Source organism: Bufo bufo, chromosome 1, assembly GCF_905171765.1.
Source record: "Bufo bufo chromosome 1, aBufBuf1.1, whole genome shotgun sequence".
NCBI classification, from domain to species: Eukaryota; Metazoa; Chordata; class Amphibia; order Anura; family Bufonidae; genus Bufo; species Bufo bufo.
This window is the reverse complement of record NC_053389.1, coordinates 150,045,621-150,068,972: the sequence shown is the minus strand read 5'-3', so window position 1 is coordinate 150,068,972 and position 23,352 is coordinate 150,045,621. Positions and strand designations below refer to the sequence as shown.

The 23,352-nt window shown below is 47.0% G+C and overlaps 1 protein-coding gene across 1 annotated transcript in view; it reads right to left on the bottom strand.

The window, feature by feature from the left end:
- CLCN6 (chloride voltage-gated channel 6) overlaps window positions 1–23,253 on the bottom strand; it is a 61,480-nt gene extending 38,227 nt beyond the window's left edge. Inside the window, exons 1-7 of the mRNA XM_040430536.1 lie at window positions 23,173–23,253; window positions 7,871–7,930; window positions 4,623–4,688; window positions 3,009–3,074; window positions 1,991–2,057; window positions 1,715–1,821; window positions 1,509–1,635 (exon numbers count right to left, since the gene is read on the bottom strand). Of these exons, the coding sequence (XP_040286470.1) occupies window positions 1,509–1,635; window positions 1,715–1,821; window positions 1,991–2,057; window positions 3,009–3,074; window positions 4,623–4,688; window positions 7,871–7,930; window positions 23,173–23,253 (574 nt within the window). The remainder of the gene's footprint in view (window positions 1–1,508; window positions 1,636–1,714; window positions 1,822–1,990; window positions 2,058–3,008; window positions 3,075–4,622; window positions 4,689–7,870; window positions 7,931–23,172) is intronic.
- Between the last annotated feature and the right edge of the window lie 99 nt (window positions 23,254–23,352).

The window sequence follows — 23,352 nt, the reverse complement described above, 5'->3', positions numbered from 1 at the left end:
CCCCAAGTACAGACATATTCTTAAACCTGATCCAAAGTGCTCTGGACCCAAGACTGGGCCGAAGGTTCACCTTCCAACAAGACAATGACCCTAAGAGCACAGCCAAAACAGCACAGGAGTGAAGTCCAGACTTGAACCCAATCGAGCATCTCTGGAGAGACCTGAAAATGGCTGTCGATAGACGGTCCCCATCCAACCTGACAGAGCGTGAGAGAATCAGCAGAGAATGTCAGGAAATCCCCAAATCCAGGTGTGCAAACCTTGTGGTAGGGTTGTTTCGATACCAAAATTTTGATTCGGTTTCGATACCATAAAAAAGTATTGCGATACTCAATACCATTCGATACCACGTAAAAAAAAATAAAACACCGAAAAAAAGCCACGTGCATTTCGCATTTTATGGAACTTCCGGCCCATAATAGAACAATCCGATCCTATTTTTTAGGGCGACAAGGTGACAAAAAAAATGGCGAATCGCACAGTTTTTATATATTTTTTTTCTGTTACGGCACTCACTGCATAGGACATTTTTTAAATATTTTAATAGTTTGGACTTATCAGACGTGGCGATATGTGATATGTTTATTTATTTATTGTTTATATATTTCATATGTAAAATTGGGAAATTATTTCCCCCTTTGGGGCTAGAACCTGGGATCTTTTAATCCCTTGTCCTATTCACCCTAATAGAGCTCTATCAGGGTGAATAGGATCTCACACTCTCCCTGCTGCCCTGTGCATAGTGCACACAGCAGCAGGGAGATTACCATGGCAGCCAGGACTTCAGTAGCGTCCTGGCTGCCATGGTAACCAATCGAAGCCCCAGGATTACACTGCTTGGGCTCCGATCGGAACTGCCACTGCCGCCAATGAGGAGGAGGGGAGGGGACCCTGTGGCCACTGGGGGAGGGGGGGGGGGGTTTGAGGCTAAGGGGCGCACTTCGCCACCAATGATTTTAATACTGTGGAGTAGGGCGCACTGCGCCACCAAGGATAATATAATTTTAATATAACATTTAATACAAGAGGCGGGTGCGCCTTTGGGATTTGTATTAAACATTTACTTTCATTGGTGGCGCAGTGCCCGCCCCTGTCTCCTCATTGGTGGCAGCGGCACAGGGGGAAGGGAGAGACTGGTATCCTGGTATCGAGGTAGATACCAGGCAAAAGTATCGATTGGGTATCGAAAATTCGATACCCGAAACAACCCTACCTTGTGGCATCTTACTCAAGAAGACTGGAGGCTGTAATTGTTGCCAAAGGTGCTTACACTAAGTCCTGATTAAAGGGTGTGAATACTTATGTCAATGCAATATAACACCATAACAAAACGTGAAAGGGTCTGAAGGCTTTCCAAATGCACTGTATTATCCAAATCCTTCTCCACTGCAGACTCACCCAAGAGAGATATACTCAGGGTATAAAGGCCATATTTATTTTTTTGCTCCTAAATGAATAACCTTGTGTTAATGTGGCCTGTGCGGTCCAGGAGATGCTGCCGTCCTTACCTCCAGACACACTGAATAAGACCCCCAGAACTTTACAGACGAGTGTCCTGAGACGGACCACACCAGGGACCTTCACACCATTCAGATAACATTTGATCTCCGGAATTCCAGAACCGGCTGCCACAGGCTAAGTAACATAGACAAAGACATAGTTATGACCCTCTGTTCCTTAAAGTTATATTGCTTTATTGCCTATGAGAAATTACCTGTATGAGGACGAATAATGTTGCAAAGAAGGCAAAAGTCAAGTTGAACCCAAGTAGTTCCAGGAGGGAGAGGGCAAGGCATCCTCGGTCTGTACAGTCCTCCACAGCTGGCACTATGTTAAGGAAACATCTAACTATGCTATGGGTTACACTGACCCCTTTATAGAAGGTCCTTCTGCATATAAAACCATGGGCGTGTATACTTAATGGTGCCCAATGAAGTAGAAAAAACGTGTGTGACTACATCCCCACGGAGCCAACTCTGGGGAAGGATACAGTCTTGTACCACTCGGAACTTAAACTGAGAAAATAGGCGAACAAAGTAATCCACGAATAGTCCAACCTGTGCACGTGGAAAGAGATGTCAGCACGTAAAACAAATGCATATTACTCAGCCACTATTAAAGGAGTCTTCTCTCCACTAACATCAATGACATATCAATATCTCATCAGTCCGACGGCTGGGACCCAACTAATAAGACATTCATGGGACATAGACCATCTCTAACTGATGATCTATCCCCAGGATAATCAATATCTGATCGGTGGGGGTCTGACACCCGGAACCCCCGCCGATCAGCTGTTTCAGAAGGCACCGATGCCCCTGTGAGCTCCCCAGCCTTCTTGCAGCTCACCATGCACAGCGCTGTATATTGTATAGTGGCCGTGCTTGGTATTGCAGCTCCATTCACTTCTATGGGGCTGTACTGCTCCTAGGTCATGTGAACGATGAATGTGATGTAACTGGCCTAGGAAGAGCTGAGAGAAGGCCATGGTGCTCACAGAACTGCCACTGTCTTCTCAAACAGCTGATCGGTGGGGGTCCAGGGTGTCAGACCACCACTGATCAGATACTGATGACCTATCCAGTGTCATAAAAACCCTTTAAGAGTTATTATATTTAAAGGGGTTGTCCAGTTTAATAAGAGTGAGGACTTATCTTCAAGATAGGTCATCAATAGGGATGAGAAAATGGACTATGGATAAAACATCCGAATTAGATTTGCATAAAACTTTGTTAGAATACTGTACGGAGCAAGCGATACCAGTATTAGAATGTATTCGCAAAGTAATAACTTAATTAATTAATTTCTACTGTTAAAAACCTTTTACTGAACTCGGGTTCGGTTCCAAGGTCACCCCTAGTCATCAACATCAGATCAGTGGGGGTCCGACTCCAGGCTCCCATTCTGATCAGCTGTTTGAAGGGGCCGTGGTGCTCGTACAAATAATTTTGGAAATTATCGAAAGGAAAACAAAAAAAAAACAATAAAAACACAAAAAAGATTTGTACCAGTCCTGTGCAGACGCCAATGGCAAACACCATGATCCATCGCAACACCTCATACCGCCGGGACCTCTGTCAGTAGAGAGAGAAAAAAGAACAGCAGAATAAGGCGACGTCCACACATGCTTGGAAATCCGGTATACTGTTCTGGCATGGAAACAATACTGGAAGTGCCGGATCCCGCAAATGCCAATTCCCAATGGATCACATTCACTATAATGGAGTCCGCTGGATGTCTATCGTGAGGACCACCATTTTGCCGTACAAAATTTTCATTTTTTTCCGGAATCTGTGATGAAGGCTCCTGTTGGAACCTCCGCCGCAGATGTGAACCTAGCCTGACATTGGATTCATTGGGGCTGTGTCACTTCAGCAAATGGCATTTATCATGTAGAGAAAGTTAATATAAGCCACTTACTAATGTATTGTGATTGTCCATATTGCTTCCTTTGCCGGCTGGATTCATTTTTCCGTCATATTATACACTGCTCGTTTCCATGGTTACGACCACCCTGCAATCTATCAGTGGTGGTTGTGCTTGCACACTATAGCGCCGGCCTCTCTGGTGGTCGGGTCTGTGGGAGTAGGTGTAGGCCAGTGTTTTTTCCTACAATGTGCAAGCACGACCACCACTGATGGATTGCAGGGTGGTCATAACCCCTGGAAACAAGTGTATAATGTGATAAAAAAATGAATCCAGCCAGCAAAGGAGGCAATATGGACAATCACAATACATTAGTAAGTGCCTTGTATTAACTTTCTCTACATGATAAATGCCATTTGCTGAAGTGAGACAACCCCTGTATATCCAGTTCCTCGTCATTTACAAGATCTTCGCCTGTCCTTCGCAAATCAGATCAATCCCTGTCCAAAAGCCCACGCTGACCTAGTCCTGCTCAGTCAGCTGAGGGATTGTTACACTGTATCAGCGTAGAGGCCAGAGCTACAGGAATACACAGATACATTGTAACAATCTATGCTTGTCCTTATTTGGCCTCTCATTGGAAACAACTCCATTCATCAAAAGCAAAGAGAGATGTTGAAATGATGATGGTGAAGAATTGTAGCAGCAACGAAATCTAATTCTGTGTTACTGGCCTAGGACCGTAGGCGATATTTATGGCCGCCTGTATACTACTCACACTATTGTAAAAGAGCCTAGATCAGTGGTGGAGAACCTATGGCAGGCGGCACTCAGAGCCCTCTCTGTGGGCACCCACGCCCTGGTAATAGTCTATGGTGTACCAGTATGCCTTAGACTTTTCCTGCCATTCATCAGCGCAGGGCGCACTATGAACAGCACGGTCAGCGTATTGAATGTAGGCAGATTATTATAGCTAAATTATAAAGTACACGGAAGATATACTACATTGGTATTCAGGTTAACTTGCTGTGTTGGCACTTTATGATAAATACGTGGGTTTTGGGTTACAGTTTGGGCACTCTGTCTGTAAAAGGTTCGCCATCACTGTCCTATATGTTCTGGGGGCTGAATACTACACGTCTTCCCAGTATCTCTAGTACGGCAATTCTCCTGTGTAGGAACACATGTACTAGAAAATTATTAAGCAATTGCCGTTCATAGGTGATGCTTCCTCTACGCGTTCTGCGCTGTGTTACCTTGCGGGTAATAGATTCCAGCACTTCCAGGTAGGGGTCATTGATGCATCGGTCATAGTCCAAACTCTGCAGCATAGAGAGACAAAGACCAAAGAATGAACACAATACACAAGCCAATGAAAAGAGAACACAACTCTTCAGTATACAGATCAGTATACAGCAATTCCATAATGCACTGGGAGCGTTTTCATAAGAGGAAGTTCTGCTTCAGGACAGTCTGTGTCCGCTGAGCCATAATCAGAGTACAGGCTGCCATAACTGGAGACCTGCATTGTGCCGAAGACAGCCTCAAGGGGCAACCGTGAGTACCTATAGTGCAGGGATGACCAACCTGCGGCTCTCCAGCTGTCGCAAAACTACAACTCCCAGCATGCCCAGACTGTCTACAACTATCAGCCTACAGCAGGGCCTGGTGGGAATTGTAGTTTTACAACAGCTGGAGAGCCGCAGGTTGGCCAGCCCTGCCATAGTGGCTTTTCAAGTTACAATATTTTCACCGTACAATGGTTTTCAGTCATTTTCTCCAGGACGTGGAGTGTTAATGTTTTTAATACAAATCTTTATAGATTATAAAAGGTCGCTTAAAAAAAAAAAAAAAAAAAGGGGAAGGATAAGAGGTCTCTGGTTTCTCTGCAGCTCAGTAAAAGCAACATGAGTCATATGGAGTTAAAGGGGAACTCCACAGTAATGTAAAAAGGGAATATTCATTAGTGCTTCGCTCTAGCTCCATAATTAACTAATAATCTAGTAACAGGGGTCAAGGCTGGGAGGCCACAACATCGGGGGCTAATGCAGGTGTCTTTCCAAAGGTAGATTCTCTTTTAGGGTACGTTAAAGAAAATCCACTGTGAAAACCGCGGCAAAAATCCAGGGCTGACCCACTCAGGTTTCTCCCATGGCCTTGCATTTTGCATGCTGTGGATCCTCCCACAGCTTACGCTCCACACCATAGGGCTAGTCCACTCGTGGACACTCACAGCAGTTTCCAAGAAGGAACATGTCCCTCCCTGACGCGGTGGAAACCAGCATGGAAATTATCCACAATCAAATGAATGGTAGCACAGACTCCCGCTGATGGAATCTGCGAAAAAAGTCCACCGCGTGAATGAGCCCCAAATAAAAAAATCAGCATGTAGCTGCTTTTAGAGGATTTATACAGATGTCAATGCACTCAATGATAAATCAGTATGCAGTGAGCTCCCTCTAGTGGTAACAGAGTTCACCTGCTCAGATTACTGTGGGATTAATTACTGTGTACTAGGAAATAGCCCCCCAGGTTTTCTTCTAGACCTCCAGAACCGTCATGGACACTCAGCCAAAGGTCAAGTCCCAGCTGTCAAGAAGAGGAAGGTGGTGGCCAGAACTCAATGATGGAGGGGGCACCAAGATGAGAGTCCTGGGGGCATGCTTGAAGAGTAATGAGAAACTCCTGGGCCCTGTACATGTGATACAGTGGGATGCAAAAGTTTGGGCAACCTTGTTAATCGTCATGATTTTCCTGTATAAATCGTTGGTTGTTACGATAAAAAATGTCAGTTAAATATATCATATAGGAGACACACACAGTGATATTTGAGAAGTGAAATGAAGTTTATTGGATTTACAGAAAGTGTGCTATAATAGTTTAAACAAAATTAGGCAGGTGCATAAATTTGGGCACCACAAAAAAGAAATGAAATCAATATTTAGTAGATCCTCCTTTTGCAGAAATTACAGCCTCTAAACGCTTCCTGTAGGTTCCAATGAGAGTCTGGATTCTGGTTGAAGGTATTTTGGACCATTCCTCTTTACAAAACATCTTTAGTTCATTTAGGTTTGATGGCTTCCGAGCATGGACAGCTCTCTTTAAGTCACACCACAGATTTTCAATTATATTCAGGTCTGGGGACTGAGATGGCCATTCCAGAACGTTGTACTTGTTCCTCTGCATAAATGCCTTAGTGGATTTTGAGCAGTGTTTAGGGTCGTTGTCTTGTTGAAAGATCCAGCCCCAGCGCAGCTTCAGCTTTGTCACTGATTCCTGGACATTGGTCTCCAGAATCTGCTGATACTGAGTGGAATCCATGCGTCCCTCAACTTTGACAAGATTCCCAGTCCCTGCACTGGCCACACAGCCCCACAGCATGATGGAACCACCACCATATTTTACTGTAGGTAGCAGGTGTTTTTCTTGGAATGCTGTGTTCTTTTTCCTCCATGCATAACACCCCTTGTTATGGCCAAATAACTCAATTTTAGTTTCATCAGTCCACAGCACCTTATTCCAAAATGAAGCTGGCTTGTCCAAATGTGCTTTAGCCCACCTCAAGCGGCACTTTTTGTGCTGTGGGCAGAGAAAAGGCTTTCTCTGTATCACTCTTGCATACAGCATCTCCTTGTGTAAAGTGCGCCGAATGGTTGAATGATGCACAGTGACTCCATCTGCAGCAAGATGATGTTGTAGGTCTTTGGTGCTGGTCTGTGGGTTGACTCTGACTGTTCTCACCATTCGTCGCTTCTGTCTATCCGACATTTTTCTTGGTCTGCCACTTCGAGCCTTAACTTGAACTGAGCCTGTGGTCTTCCATTTCCTCAATATGTTCCTAACTGTGGAAACAGACAGCTGAAATCTCTGAGACAGCTTTCTGTATCCTTCCCCTAAACCATGATGGTGAACAATCTTTGTCTTCAGGTCACTTGAGAGTTGTTTTGAGACCCCCAGGTTGCTACTCTTCAGAGAAAATTAAAAGAGGAGGGAAACTTACAATTGACCCCCTTAAATACTCTTTCTCATAATTGGATTCACCTGTGTATGTAGGTCAGGGGTCACTGAGCTTACCAAGCCAATTTGAGTTCCAATAATTAGTTCCAAAGGTTTTGGAATCAATAAAATGACAACAGTGCCCAAATTTATGCACCTGCCTAATTGTGTTTAAACAATTATAGCACACTTTCTGTAAATCCAATAAACTAATTTCACTTCTCAAATATCACTGTGTGTGTCTCCTATATGATATATTTAACTGACATTTTTTATCGTAACAACCAACGATTTATACAGGAAAATCATGACGATTAACAAGGTTGCCCAAACTTTCGCATCCCACTGTATACAACTTACTGTATAGGAGGTATGTACACTGTATGAATGGTAGCCCTCCATCCTGCCTACTTCTGATGCCACCGACTATGGGCCAGACTGCAAGTGATGCATCACGGGGCTGGTGACAGTAAAGAGTCGGGGTCTTTAATAAATCCGTGATGCTTACTTCATAATCTTTACGGGGTAAGATCTCCTCATCTTCTTCACGCGTCTCCCCCAAAATAGTCTGAAAGGCAAATATAAGGAGAGAAGGTAGAGATATTGTCAGTAAACGCACCATGAAACCAAGAATGATCTGATCGGTCATCACCGGTTGCCATATTTTCTTAAAATTCAAATACCTAACCAAGTGTAAATGAGTTCACAATACTTCCCTTGTGGGAGCAGCAGTTTGTGCTCCAGAGCTGCCCTTCCTACAAGGACAGGAGTTTACTACTATTGGCAGCCATTTTAGAGGCTATGGAGACCACCTTTAGTCACCTGGTCGATCACCTTTCTCCCTCTTGCTTTCTCCTTCCATAGTAATGCCCCTGTGCCAAGTGCCTACTTGTAGTATACCCCGGGGGATGCCACTTACACTTAACTGTGATTGTCGGGAACTGCTCCAACATGGCAGCACTTGAAATGTCAAGTTTGTTTGCACATTATGGAAGCCATCAAACAACATGTCCTGCAGCTATGAACGGAATCAGTCACAAGAAGTCTTGGAGGAATCCTGCAAATCAGCATTCCTTCATAGGCTGTGCCCACACAACAACAATCAGATTTCTATGTAAAAAGTAAAGAGTAAATAGACGGAGATGCCATTCTGAATGCCTTCACAGTGGACAAGGCTTCCTCTCTAGTGCCCTCCCAGCCAGTGCAGACAAGAGATAATGCAAGATGGTCGAAATGTCTTGTATGAACACTTAGGCCTTAGGCCTCTTTCACACGAGCGAGTTTTCTGTCCAGATGTGATGCATGTAGCAAACACACAGCATCCGGACTGAATCCTGACCCATTCATTTCAAAGTGTATGTGTACATGAGCGGCGTTTTTCATGCATCATTTCTGCGTTCAGGAAAAAACGCAGCATGTTCCATACTATGGATTTTTCACGCCTTCCAGAAGTGAATGGGGCTTGTGTGAAAAATTGAAGGAATCCAGATTTTCACTGATGGTTGCTAGAAGCTGTACGCATGCAACCCTGATCAAATCCATCCGGGAAAAAAAAAAAAAAAAAGCAACCACTGAACGCAATCACAGGAAAAAACTGACGGAACTTCCATGTAAAACCATCAGTTTTTTTCCTGAAGAGATCTTGACACAATCCGTAACGCTCGTGTGGAAAAACGCCTTAGGGTCAGTCGTCCGTAGAATGCGTCCGGATCTGTTCCGCAATTATGCGGAACGGGTGCGGACCCATTCATTTTCAATGGGGACGGAAAAGATGCGACAGGACACAGTGCCCCGAACTTCCGGTCTGCAAAAAAATAGAACATGTCCTATTCTTGTCCACAGCTGCGGACAAAAAATAGGCATTTCTATTGGGGTGCCGGCCGGGTGTTTTGCGGATCCACAAAACACTGTGGGCGTGTGAATGGACCCTTATTCATACATCAGTGAATCACAGGCATGTGCGGTCCATGTTCTCCAAGGAGAGCACACGTACACATTGACTTTAATGTGTTTATTCACACATCACTGATTTCCAGTGACCTGAGACATGCATTACTTTCCTCCGTGATGTGGACCAAACATGCCCACTGAAGTCTATAGGTCAGTGAAAAACCACCGACACAACACAGATGGCATCAGTATTGTGTCAGTGATTTTTCATGGACCTCTACTAGCAGATGCTCTGGAATACGGATGACACACGGACCAATGCTCAGATTCTTTATGGATGAGCCACTGACCATCCGATCACAGATGTCATTACAGGAAACAGACATCTGAATAAGGCCTTAGGCTACATGCACATGTTTTTTTTGCGGATAGGATGCGGACCTATTCATTTCAATGGGTCCGCAAAAAACGTGGACAGCACACCGTGTTCTGTCCGCATCAGTATGTCTGTTCTATTGCCCCGCAAAAAAAAAATAGTGCACGTTTTATTTTTTCTAGTTTGCGGACAAGGATAGGCATTATTACAATGGATCCGCAAAAAAAAAAAAAAAACAGATACGGATGCGGACCCATTCCCTTCAATGGGGCTGCATAAGATGCGGACAGCGCTCCGTGTGCTGTCCGCATCCGTTGCTCCATTCCGTGGCCCCGCTAAAAAAATATAACATGTCCTATTCTTGGCAGTTATATTAAAGGCTGTCCAAGCCGTTCCGCAAATTGGGAAACGCACATGGACGCCATCCATGTTTGACGGATCCGCAATTTGCAGACCACAAAACACACAATGGTCGTGTGCATGAGGCCTTAGAGAGAGGTCAGTGGACTTACCGGAGAAATTCTCACTTTGGGTACGGCCGGTCACATGCCTGCAAACCAAGCCCAACTGTGGCTGCCAATGACCATATGATTGTGTGGTAAAGGCATGGCTCTGCTGCATGCGGCGAGTTGCACCGTCAGGTCATTCCCTAAGGCCAGACACCGACGAGCGAGTTCAATGTGAGAAACTGGCAGTGTGAGTTCCCGTTCTGACCTCCACTCCTCTGATGAGATTGCACACATAAGGCCTCATGCACACAAAGGTTACTTGGGTCTGAATCCGAGCCGCATTCCGTTCCGCGGCCCCGCAAAAAAAAAAAAAAAAAAAAAGAACATGTCCTATTCTTGTCCTTATCACGGAGAAGGATAGGACTAGTCTATTGAGGCCCAGACGTTCCGCAATATGCGGAACACACACGGCCAGTATCCATGTTTGGCGGAGCCACGATTTTAGAAACATGATACGGCCGGAATAAATCATTGTAATGCCATGCAATCCTGTCAGAGGAGCGGAGGTCAGAACGGCAATTCACACTGCCACACTGTTACTCACATTGAACTCGCTCGTGGGTCTGGCCTAAGGGATCCTAACAGTTACTGACCCTTTAATACTGAAAGGAATATTGACCAGTAGTCCAGCTCCTGGTGGTTGAGTGGAAGGGACTGCGCACCTTAGGCTAAATGCACACGATCAGAATTGCGTGCATAAAATCTGCACCGTAGGTCATGTATATTGTATTCTATGAGAATTTTAAATTCTCATACATATGAAGCAGATTTTTTCAGCTTTGATTTTGACCTACAGTTCGGATTTTAAAATCAGCAGCATGTCAATTTATTTTATTTTTCCTGACCGGATTTTTTCCATTCACTTCAATGGAGAGACTATAATCCGCATGTGGAAAATTCGCACCAATTCAGGCGGATTGTCCGCACGGATTTTCCTGTGAACACCTGCAGATTTCAGTGCGGATTGTCCGCACATAAATTCTGAACGTGTGCATTTACCCCTGCAGATCAAACAGGCAAGAGACCTACACATCCAGAGCCATTTTACTGCCGCAACAGTGTCCTATTACACAGGAAGAGCGGGAACAGTCCATTACGGGATCACTCATAGGAGGTACAGTCCTGATCAAAAGTTTAAGACCACTTGAAAAATTGCAAAAAATACTATTTAGCATGGCTGGATCTTAAGTAGAGCTTCAACATGCAACAAGAAGAAATGGGAGTGAGACAAAACATTTTTTGAGAATTTAATTTAATGAAAACAACGAATAAACTGAAACAGGCTGTTTTTCAGCTGATTAAAAGTTTAGGACCACATCTCCAAAAAAACTAAACCCCCCCCAAAAACAGAAATCCAACTTCCAAACATGAACTCAGTAATCAGTAGCTCCGCCGTTATTGTTTATCACTTCAAAAATTTGTTTCGGCATGCTTGATGGAAGCGTTTCCATGAGGTGAGTGGGAACATTTCTCCAAGTGGTGAAGACGGCCGCACGAAGGCCATCTACTGTCTGGAACTGTTGTCCATTTTTGTAAACTTCCCTTGCCATCCATCCCCAAAGGTTCTCACTTGGATTTAGATCAGGGGAACACGCAGGATGGGCCAAAAGAGTGATGTTATTCTCCTGGAAGAAGTTCCTTGTCCTGCGGGCATTGTGTACTGTAGCGTTGTCCTGTTGAAAAACCCAGTCGTTACCACACAGACGAGGGCCCTCAGTCATGAGGAATGCTCTCTGCAACATCTGGACATAGCCAGCGGCCGTTTGACGCCCCTGCACTTCCTGAAGCTCCATTGTTCCACTGAAGGAAAAAGCACCCCAGACCATTATGGCGCCCCCTCCACTGTGGCACGTAGAAAAAAATCTCAGGTGGGATCTGCTTGTCATGCCAGTAACGTTGGAAACGATCAGGACCATCAAGGTTAAATTTTTTCTCAGAGAATAAAACTTTCTTCCACCTTTGAATGTCCCATGTTTGGTTCTCTCTTGCAAAGTCCAAACGAGCAGTTCTGTGGCGTTCAAGGAGACGAGGTCTTTGAAGATGTTTTTTTGTTTTTGAAGCCCTTCAGTCTCAGATACCGTCTGATGGTTATTGGGCTGCAGTCAGCACCAGTAAGGGCCTTAATTTGGGTCGAGGATTGTCCAGTGTCTTGACGGACAGCCAATTGGATCCTCCGGCTCACAGGGCCGGCGCTAGCATAGAGGCAAGGGGGGAAAATTGCCCCCGACTCCTTAGGGGCCCCCAGCGCCGGCCCGGCCGCAACTACTACTATATTTATAATTCTATTGTGTGCCTGTGGCGCCGCCGTAATGTAATTAAAACTGGACTGGAGTCTGGAGTGGAGGGGCCCCCGGCCGCTGTGCCTGCGCTGCGCTGCTTGTCTCTTTAAGAGATTCGAGACTGGAGCAGCGGCATGCACGGCACAGGCAGGCACGTCTAGCGTCTGGCTGACGTCTAGCGTCTGGCTGACGTTGTTAATTAAACTGGATCGGATCCATTATCCATCCATTCCCAGTTTCCCACTCACTTACTTAGTCCCAGGCACCATCTCACCCGTCCGGGGGCCTTCCCAGTGTACTACTAGCCCGGCCTGCGGCCCTGGTTCTGTTTGGAGTCGGTTGGACTGGAGAAATGTGCATTTGGGGAGGGGGGGGAGAGTTACTGGTAGGTTGGTTGATTAAACTGGATTGGATCCATCCCAGGCACCATCTCACCCGTCCCAGTGCCAGCAGTGTACTAGCCCGCCCTGGTTCTGTTTGGACTGGAGAAATGTGCATTTGGGGGGGAGGGAAGGAGAGATGTGCTGCTACCAAGTGACGTTAAAGTCAGCAAGTGTCATGGGGGGGGGGGGGGCCTTATTGTTTTCCGCCCCAGGGCCCCATTTCACCTAGAACCGGCCCTGCCGGCTCAGTGCTGATGAAATTTTTTTTTAACCCTCAGGATCATTTAAGAAATTCCAAATGACTGTCTTACTGCGTCCCACCTCAGCAGCGATGGCGCGCTGTGAGAGACCCTGCTTATGCAGTTCAACAACCCGACCACGTCCAAAAAGGGAGAGTTTTTTTGCCTTTGCCATGACAACGTGTGACTACCTGACAGAAAATGACAATGAATCCACATCTTTGCACAGATTTGGCCTTTTAAAGGCTCGTGGTCCTAAAATTTTGATCAGCTGAAAAACAGCCTTCAGTTTAATCGTTATTTTCAATTAATTGAATGCTCCAAAAATCTTTTGTCTCTCTCATTTCTTCTTGTTGCATGTTGAAGCTCTACTTGGAACCTTGTTAAGATCCAACAATGTAAAATAAGATTTTTTGCCATTTTTCAAGTGGTCTTAAACTTTTGATAAGGACTGTACTATTTGCAGCAGCTCTGTTATGGTCAATGGGGAGGGTCCCAAGCTGGGGGCCCCTTCTTTACCTCAAAAAGACATTGAACAAGTCACCCGTCTAAACCAACTGAAACTATTTGAAGGTGATTCTGTGAAGAAAGACCCCTCACCTCAGTGTGAACAATGGGCCCGCACTCTTAAGGCCGGGGAGCTCTGTATGCTAATCATGTGCGCCTATAAGTCTGATTGGCCAGGAGGCACCATGTGACCACATCCATGGCTGCTATTATGTGACACAATGCCATAATGGTTGGGGGTCTTTCCTCGGGGTTTCTTTACACATTGCCATCACAATGGGTTTTTCTGCCACAATTTTCCATAATAACAGTGGAAATCCTGCAAGTCCACAAATAACATCAAAAACGGTGACATATGAAGAAACCCGTCATACTGTTCCTAAGCAGTCTGCACACGACTCACGTGCCTCAGATCAGCAGCCACTTCTTCTGTAAAGAAGCTGAATAAACAGTCGAGTCAAACATTACAGCAGCGGTCAGCGGGTCCACCTGGCACTGCCCGCGACTGTGTACCCGTCTCTGTGCCTCGCTAATGGCAGAAAGGCGTGACCATGAGCAATCCTGGCAGATGGTAGCAAATGTTTTTATACATCCCATAAAACTGGAGGAGTACGAGGGCGTGGTGGAAAAGGGTGGCTCCTGTAATGGCTTGAGACGCGCAGGCTAAATCTAGGTCATAATACAGACGCAAGAAAAACTAAGTGAACCCTTTGGAGATACCTAGATCTCTGCACTGGTTTCTAATAAAATGTGGAGTGATTGTGATTAAGTCACAATTTTAGCCAAACACAATCTAATAAAACACTAAGGCGTCGCGTGTGAGGGCCTGATAGGACGCAAGTGTGTTGCGGGAAAATCGTGCGATTTTGCCTGCGAGTGGGGTGAGTTTTGTATGCGATTGCGTTGCGTTCTTCAGTTTTTTCCGTGCGAGTGCAATGCATTTTGCACGCGCGTGAGAAAAAACTGAATGTGGTACCCAGACCCAAACACGGACTTCTTCACTGAAGTTCGGGTTTGGTTTAGTCATTTTGTAGCTTTTAATATTTTCCCTTATAACATGGTTATAAGGGAAAATAATAGCATTCTTAATACAGAATGCATAGTACAATAGGGCTGGAGGGGTTAAAAAAATAAAAAATAAATAATTAAACTCACATCATCCACTTGTTCGCGCAGCCCGGCTCGTCTTCTTTCTTCTTCTTTGAGGACCTGGGAGGAAAAGGACCTTTGGTGACGTCACTGGCTGCGCTCATCACATGGTCCATCACCATAACTAATCATTTTTTTTCTTGGTGATGGACCATGTGATGTGCGCAGGGACGTCACCAAAGGTCCTTTTCCTCCCAGGTCCTCAAAGAAGAAGAAAGAAGACAAGCCGGGCTGCGCGAACAAGTGGATGAGGTGAGTTTCATTATTTTTGAACTCCTCCATCCCTAATTTACTTTGCATTCTGTATTCAGAATGCTATTATTTTCCCTTATAACCTTATAAAAAGGAAAATAATAAAGAACGGGTCCCCATCCCGATCGTCTCCTAGCAACCATGCGTTAAAAATCGCACCGCATCCGCACCTGCTTGCGATTTTCACGCAGCCCCATTCACTTCTATGGAGCCTGCGTTGCGTGAAAGACACACAATATAGAGCTTGCTGCGATTTTCACGCAACGCACAAGTGATGCATGAAAATCACCGCTCATGTGCACAGCCCCATTAAAGTGAATGGGTCCGGATTCAGTGCGGGTGCAATGTGTTCACCTCACGCATTGCACCCGCGTGGAAAACTCGCTTGTGTGAAAGGGGCCTAACAGTTGTACCGTTCATGTCTTTTATTGAGAAAACATCCACAGTGCAAGGAAAAAGGTAAGTGAACCTATGAATTTATAACAAATCCCCCTTTAGCAGCAATCATCTCCACCAAACATTTCCTGTAGATCTGCACAACGTCGGATTTTTTAACATTCCTCCTTAATTTCTTTCAGTTCCACAATATTTTTGAGATGACTTGCATGCACAGCCCTCTCCAAGTCAGGCCATAGCTTCTGAAGGTTAAGGTCAGGACTTGGACACTGCAAGACACCAGACTTATTCTTTTTCAACCATTCTTTAGGTAATTTCCGTGTGTGCTTTGGTCACTGTCTTGTTGTGTCACCCAACATTTCTTCAATTTTAGATCATGGGCTCCTTTCCACACATTTTCCTGTAAAATGCCTTCACCAAACCTAGGAATTCACCTTTTGTCTCACCTGTCCGTAAGTTTTCCTAGAAGCGCAGTGGAACATCCAGGTGCTCTTAGGCCCACTTGAGATGGGTCACAATGTTTTTATGGACTGCAGCAGCCTTCTTTGTGGCATTCTTCAATGAACACCATTCTTGTTCAGTGGTTTTTAATAGTGCTATGTTGAATCTTCTGTAGGTCTTTTGCTATTAGCCTTGGGTTCTTACGTACCTCAGGATTTGGTGTTGAGCTCTTGGCAAGATCTTACCAACTTCTAAAGGTGGATCTACACAAACCAATAATCCTCCAGATTATCAGGAATAAATGAGTTCCGGTGAAAGGTCGTTCACGATAATCTGGCCTTCTAAATGTGCCCCCGATGAACAAGCAAAACACTCCTTCATCGGGTGATCCTGTCGTTCATGCAGGCACCACCGATCGTGACTTCTGGGCAGCAGATTGTGCGGTCTAAACAGCGATCTGCTGTCCAGAAACAAAGATTCTGTTTGGGGATGAGGGATTGCTATAGCGATCCCCCATCCTCATACTGTGAAGGAGATCGCTGCAGGTAAATGCGCAGTCTCCTTCACTGAGTGAGCAGCCGACTGTCTGGAAGGAACGCTTCCTTCCCAACTATCGGTTGCTCCATCAGCCCATCTAAACCCACCTTAAGGAGCCTAGAGCAGTCCTGAACTCTCTCCATCTGCAGATAATCTGTGTAACCATGGATTGATGTACTCCAAGGTTTTTAGCAATGCTTCTCTAGCCTCTTCCAGCTTCATGCGTGTCATCTGCAGCAAGGCATAGTCCACCATAACTAATCTTTTTTTTCTTGAGAAGAATACATTTGTCAGTAACCAGGCTTTGTGTGCCTTTATTTAATGGGAAAAGCACCAATGAAACCTACATTTGTGAAATGTTTCTTGGAGAAGTCAATAACACAGCTCTTCAATCCCTGTTTTCCCCCTGAGCTCAATAAAGACATGGACGTTACAACTGTTGAGTTTGTGATGGTCTATAATTGTGACTTAGATAACAATCAGACCACACTTTATTAGCAAAATTGCAGAAATCCAAGTAATTCCAAAGGGTTCACCTACCTTTTTTTTGTAACTGTATGGGTTCCAGCCATATAAAGATGGTGGTGGATAAGTATCACGTGGATGCTGGGTGTTGGCATTTGTATCTGGTACACGGGGATTGGGATGGATGTCAGGCACAACAACGTGATGGGGGAGTGTCATGTGTGAGGGGTGCAATCAGCACATATCAGGTGTATAAGGGATTGGGGGGGGGAAGAAGCTGTTTCTCTTTATGGTGAGCAGCACAGCTGGTGAAGACAGTCTTATAGGCCAGGCAAAGAATATGCAGATTAGTTCTCCTCCAAGACATAGAAAGCTAGTGCCAACTAGTGGAGGTAGCTACCCTATAATCAATGCCCAACCCTTCAACAGACTATGCATGACTAAGGATATTAGTCAAACCAAAAGCCTTCTTGTGATGGAAACCCACCTACAGACAACTGCTTCGGGGTGTTCAACCCTTGTCAGCACAGTGCAGCGCATGGCAAACGTGCGAGACTACGAGAAGTCAGGGCCAGGCTTGATGACCTTTACACTGCCTGGCCCTGTCAATCGAAATGAAGAGGGTGCAGCAGTCGCTGGGAGAACAGAGCCTCTAGGGGTAACGCCAATGCTCCCATTGCTTCTAGAGGCTCATATGCATATATTAAAAGTTCAGTTTTCTCAGAAATAAAGCCTCAGATGGGGATGGGACCAAGACTGTCACAGGTCAACCTGCTTCACTACAATAATTCTGGTGACAGAAGCCCTTTAAAGGATCAGACATTTGACTATAGGGTAGGTACCTCCACTAGGTGCCACTCTATGGCCTCTTTCACACTACCGTATTTTTTTTCGTTTTGCGGGGCGTTTTTTGCGTTCCGTATACGGTCCGTGAAAAAACTGAATGTACTCCGTATGCATTCCGTTTCCGCGTTTCCGTTCCGTTGAAAGATAGAACATGTTCTATATATGGCCGCATCCGTATGTCTTCCGTATCTGTTCCGTTTTTTGCGGAACCATCTATTGAAAATGTTATGCCCAGCCCAATTTGTTCTATGTAATTACTGTATACGCCACATGGAAAAACGAAACGGAAACACAACGGAAACAAAAAACAGAACAACGGATCTGTGAAAAACGGACCGCAAAACACTGAAATAGCCATACGGTAGTGTGAAAGAGGCCCATCTCTTAGGGAGCATTCACACGACAGTGTTTTTCTTCCGTGTCCGTTCCGCATCCGTTCCGCAATTTTTGCGGACAATGCACGGACCCAAAAATTGCGGAATGCCTTTCATTGTCATCCAAGTGCTGTCCGTTCCGTGTGTCCGTTCCTTTTATTTTAGAACATGTCCTATACTTGGCCGCATATTGCGGTCCGTGGCCCCATAGAAAGTCATTGGGTCCGTAAAAAAAACGGATCGCACACGGAAATGCATCCGTATGTCATGTTTTTTGCTGACCCATGGACTAAAAACATTCTAGAAAACCCCATTTCATTTTTTTGCGGACCGTGAAAAACGGATGACACACAGAAGCACCACGTCCGTATTATACGGACTTACGGAGCGGAAACGGAAAGATAACTGAAGACATACGGAACACACGGATCCGTGATTTGCGGACCGCAAAACCAACACGGTCGTGTGAATGCTTCCTTAGAAGATAACTAATCTTCATAGGTATAAGGCTAGGGCTACACGACGACATGTGTCGCGCGACAGATAGGGCACAACTACACTGCAACATTCTGTCGCACAAATGTCGCGTGACAATTTTTATAATGATAGTCTGTGGTGTCGCAATGCAACATGCTGCGACTGCGACAGTCGCAGAAAAATCCATCTCGAATCAGTATGTCGCATGTTGCAGTGCGACACCACAGACTATCATTATAAAAATTGTCGCGCGACAAATGTCGTCGGGTAGACATAGCCTAAGGCCCCTTTCACACGGGCGAGATTTCCGCGCGGGTGCAATGCGTGACGTGAATGCATTGCACCCGCACTGAATCCTGACCTATTCATTTCAATGAGTCTGTGTACATGAGCGTTTTTTTTCACGCATCAGTTCTGCGTTGCGTGAAAAACGCAGCATGTTCTATATTCTGCGTTTTTCACGCAGCCCTGGCCTCTCAGAAGTGAATGGGGCTTCAGTGAAAAACGCATTGCATCCGCAAGCAAGTGCTGGAGCGATGCGTTTTTCACTGATGGCTGCTAAGAGATGTTGTTTGTAAACCTTCCGTTTTTTATCACGTGCGTGAAAAACGCATCAAAACGCATTGCACCTGCGCGGAAAAAACTGAACAACTGAATGTTATCGCAGACAAAACTGACTGAACTTGCTTGCAAAGTGGTGCGAGTTTCACTGAACGCATCCTGAACGCATCCGGCCCCAATCCGCAACGCCCTTGTGAAAGGGGCCTAAGGCTACGTTCCCCTTTTCATCAGCTCTTTTTCCTGCCCCCATCCGCTTCCTAAACTAAATCTCTGACTTTTCTGCCAATTCCATCAGGAGACATTTCGGCTCACTGAAAAATCAGATTACATCACCCCATAGATGTTTATGGAGATAGGAAGGGCGAGTTGCAGTGAGAGAAGCCTAGACTGCTGCAGCTTATAGTATGCTTTACATCTCATCTCAAGTGCTTTATTCACATCTGTACTCATCAGTACTTTTCTGTAGTGTCCTATATGGTGCTTTTCTGAGTGTGTGTGTGAGAGAGAAAGTTAGGAAGCAGAATCTGTACAGTCTATGACTCTATGGGAAGACATCACAGCAGCTGGTCTCCACCCACCTGTTCAGTCAAAGCTAAGAATCAGAGATCGAGCCTGGCAGATACCATTCATATAAAGGCCACAGTGATAATCCTCATGTACACACACATGGCAGGTTATCCTTTAATGTTATCTAAAAGTAGAAGTGTGCTTTAAATTTTCAGACTTGAAGTGAGTTTATTAGTCTAATGACCTGGTGCATAGACATTAGACTTATTGGGGTTGGCCCATCTCGCATTTTGGTCAGATATCACTAGGATATGCCACCATTGTCCAACAGGTGTGGGTCCCACCTCTGGGACTTGTACCTATTTCCAGAACGGCCCACCCAAAGCGAGGGAGAGCGCACTGTGCATGTGCTCTCTACTTACTTCTATGGGAGTTCCAAGAGGAGCCGAGACAGCACGCTTGGCTATTTCCAGAACTCCCATTGAAGTGAATGGAGAGCGCATCGATGAAGAGCGGCCACCTCTTCATGGACCTCTATGATAGTTCTGGAAATAGCCGAGCCAGTGCTCAGCTATTTTCACCACTCCCATAGAAGTTAAAGGAGGGTGGCCACGCTTGCACTGTGAGCTCTCCTTCACTGTGGGGGCCCCGTTCTAGAGATAGGCATGGGTCCCAGAGGTAGAACCTACACCTATTAGACATCAGGAGAATATCAGAAAGACATGCCACTAAAGTGCGAGATGGGCCAAACAAGTCAATCTGGGTGCCTGCAGCACACTGGCATCACAGTAAACTCTGTAGCTCCCTCTAGTGGTGACTGCAGAACATAGATCACAACATCTTTGGTAAACACTTTGGCCAGTCGATCAGTTCACAGTCTACTGGAAACACTGCAGTCGGTCTATAGTTTAGTGGAATTGGAATCGCTGCAGTCAGCCCTTATTCATCTGTAAGGAAAAGGTATTTTGTTGGCTTTGCCGACTAATTTATTTGCTCCCCACATTCGAGGTGCCTGGTTTATGACAAGTGTTACTGGCAAGGGCTCAGTGTATGTGAGGGAGTGTTGGGAAAGTGCTCAGATATGAGAATGTAATCAGCAGGTGCCTGACGCCCATGAGAAAGTGATTGGCACATGCCCCTGTGCGTTGGGCAGGTGCCCAATGTATAAGGGATGTGATGTAAAGGTACTCAATGTATATGGAAATAGGAGGAACCCATGTATGAGGACCAGGCAGGAGCATGGTGTATAACCATGTGTGATGAGCAGTACGAGAACATTATAGGCAGGTGCCGGTTTGGTGTACGACCATGTGCCACGGGCAGGAGCCTGATGCATAAGCAAGTGCCACGGTCAAGGGCCTGGTCTACGACCATGTGCAGGTGACTGGTGTATGATAATGTGACGGACAGGGGCCCTATGGATGAGGATATGATTGGCAGGTGCCCGGTACATGAAGCATATGATGGACAGGGGCCTGGTGTATGAGTATGTGATGGGCAGGGGCCCAGGGTATGAGGCACATGATAGGGAAAGCCCAGGTGTATGAGGATGTGACGGACAAGTGCCCAGTGGATGAGGATGTGACGAGCAGGTGCACTGTGTATGAAGATGTGATGAGCGGGGTCCCAGAATATGAGGCATATAATGAGCAAAGCCACCGGTGTATGTGATGGACTGGTGCCCGGTGGATGAGGATGTGATGGGCAGGTGCCCGGTGGATGAGGATGTGATGGGCAGGTGCCCGGTGGATGAGGATGGGATGGGTAGGTGCCCGGTGTATGGGGCATGTGATGGACAGGTGCCTGGTGTATGGGGCATGTGATGGGCAGGTGCCCGGTGGATGAGGATGTGATGGGCAGGTGCCCGGTGGATGAGGATGTGATGGGCAGGTGCCCGGTGGATGTGATGGGCAGGTGCCCGGAGGATGGGATGGGTAGGTGCCCGGTGTATGGGGCATGTGATGGACAGGTGCCTGGTGTATGGGGCATGTGATGGGCAGGTGCCCGGTGGATGAGAATATGATGGGCAGGTGCCGGTGGATGGGATGGGCAGGTGCCTGGTGGATGGGGCATGTGATGGGCAGGTGCCTGGTGGATGAGAATATGATGGGCAGGTGCCGGTGGATGAGGATGTGATGGGCAGGTGCCGGTGGATGAGGATGCGATGGGCAGGTGCCTGGTTTATGGGCAGGGGCTGGTGGATGAGAATATGATGGGCAGGGGCTGGTGGATGAGGATGCGATGGGCAGGTGCCCGGTGGATGAGGATGCGATGGGCAGGTGCCCGGTGGATGAGGATGCGATGGGCAGGTGCCCGGTGTATGGGGCATATGATGGACAGGGGCCTGGTGTATGAGTATGTGATGGGCAGGGGCCCAGGGTATGAGGCACATGATAGGGAAAGCCCAGGTGTATGAGGATGTGACGGACAAGTGCCCAGTGGATGAGGATGTGACGAGCAGGTGCACTGTGTATGAAGATGTGATGAGCGGGGTCCCAGAATATGAGGCATATAATGAGCAAAGCCACCGGTGTATGTGATGGACTGGTGCCCGGTGGATGAGGATGTGATGGGCAGGTGCCCGGTGGATGAGGATGTGATGGGCAGGTGCCCGGTGGATGGGGATGGGTAGGTGCCCGGTGTATGGGGCATGTGATGGACAGGTGCCTGGTGTATGGGGCATGTGATGGGCAGGTGCCCGGTGGATGAGGATGTGATGGGCAGGTGCCCGGTGGATGAGGATGTGATGGGCAGGTGCCCGGTGGATGTGATGGGCAGGTGCCCGGAGGATGGGATGGGTAGGTGCCCGGAGGATGGGGCATGTGATGGACAGGTGCCTGGTGTATGGGGCATGTGATGGACAGGTGCCTGGTGTATGGGGCATGTGATGGGCAGGTGCCCGGTGGATGAGAATATGATGGGCAGGTGCCGGTGGATGGGATGGGCAGGTGCCTGGTGGATGGGGCATGTGATGGGCAGGTGCCTGGTGGATGAGAATATGATGGGCAGGTGCCGGTGGATGAGGATGTGATGGGCAGGTGCCGGTGGATGAGGATGCGATGGGCAGGTGCCTGGTTTATGGGCAGGGGCTGGTGGATGAGAATATGATGGGCAGGGGCTGGTGGATGAGGATGCGATGGGCAGGTGCCCGGTGGATGAGGATGCGATGGGCAGGTGCCCGGTGTATGGGGCATGTGATGGGCAGGTGCCCGGTGTATGGGGCATGTGATGGGCAGGTGCCCGGTGGATGAGGATGCGATGGGCAGGTGCCTGGTGGATGAGCATGTATGGGGCATGTGATGGGCAGGTGCCCGGTGGATGAGGATGCGATGGGCAGGTGTATGGGGCATGTGATGGGCAGGTGCCCGGTGGATGAGGATGCGATGGGCAGGGGCTGGTGGATGAGCATGTGATGGGCAGGGGCTGGTGGATGAGCATGTGATGGCAGGTAGGTGTATAACCATGTGTGCAGGGACAGCAGCTGTAGGTGATGAGGGCTGATGCCTGACATGATGGGAGAAGGTACTTGGGCGTCATGCGGGATGAGGATGACAAAGAACCCATCATTATGCTGATACATGAGGCGCCTCATGTCACCTATGTCCTGCTCCCCAACTCTCACCAGCTCCTCTGGGGTGCGGCTCTCCCGGTCCCCGCAGCAGCAGCAGCAGCAGCAGCACACCGGACCCCCGCACGTCGCCATCTTTCTGTTAACCCCCCTGCTCCAAGACAGGCGACTGTCACATGACAACACCAGCGGTCCCTAGAAGCCCCCTACAGGCAGCCCGCAGGACACGCCCAC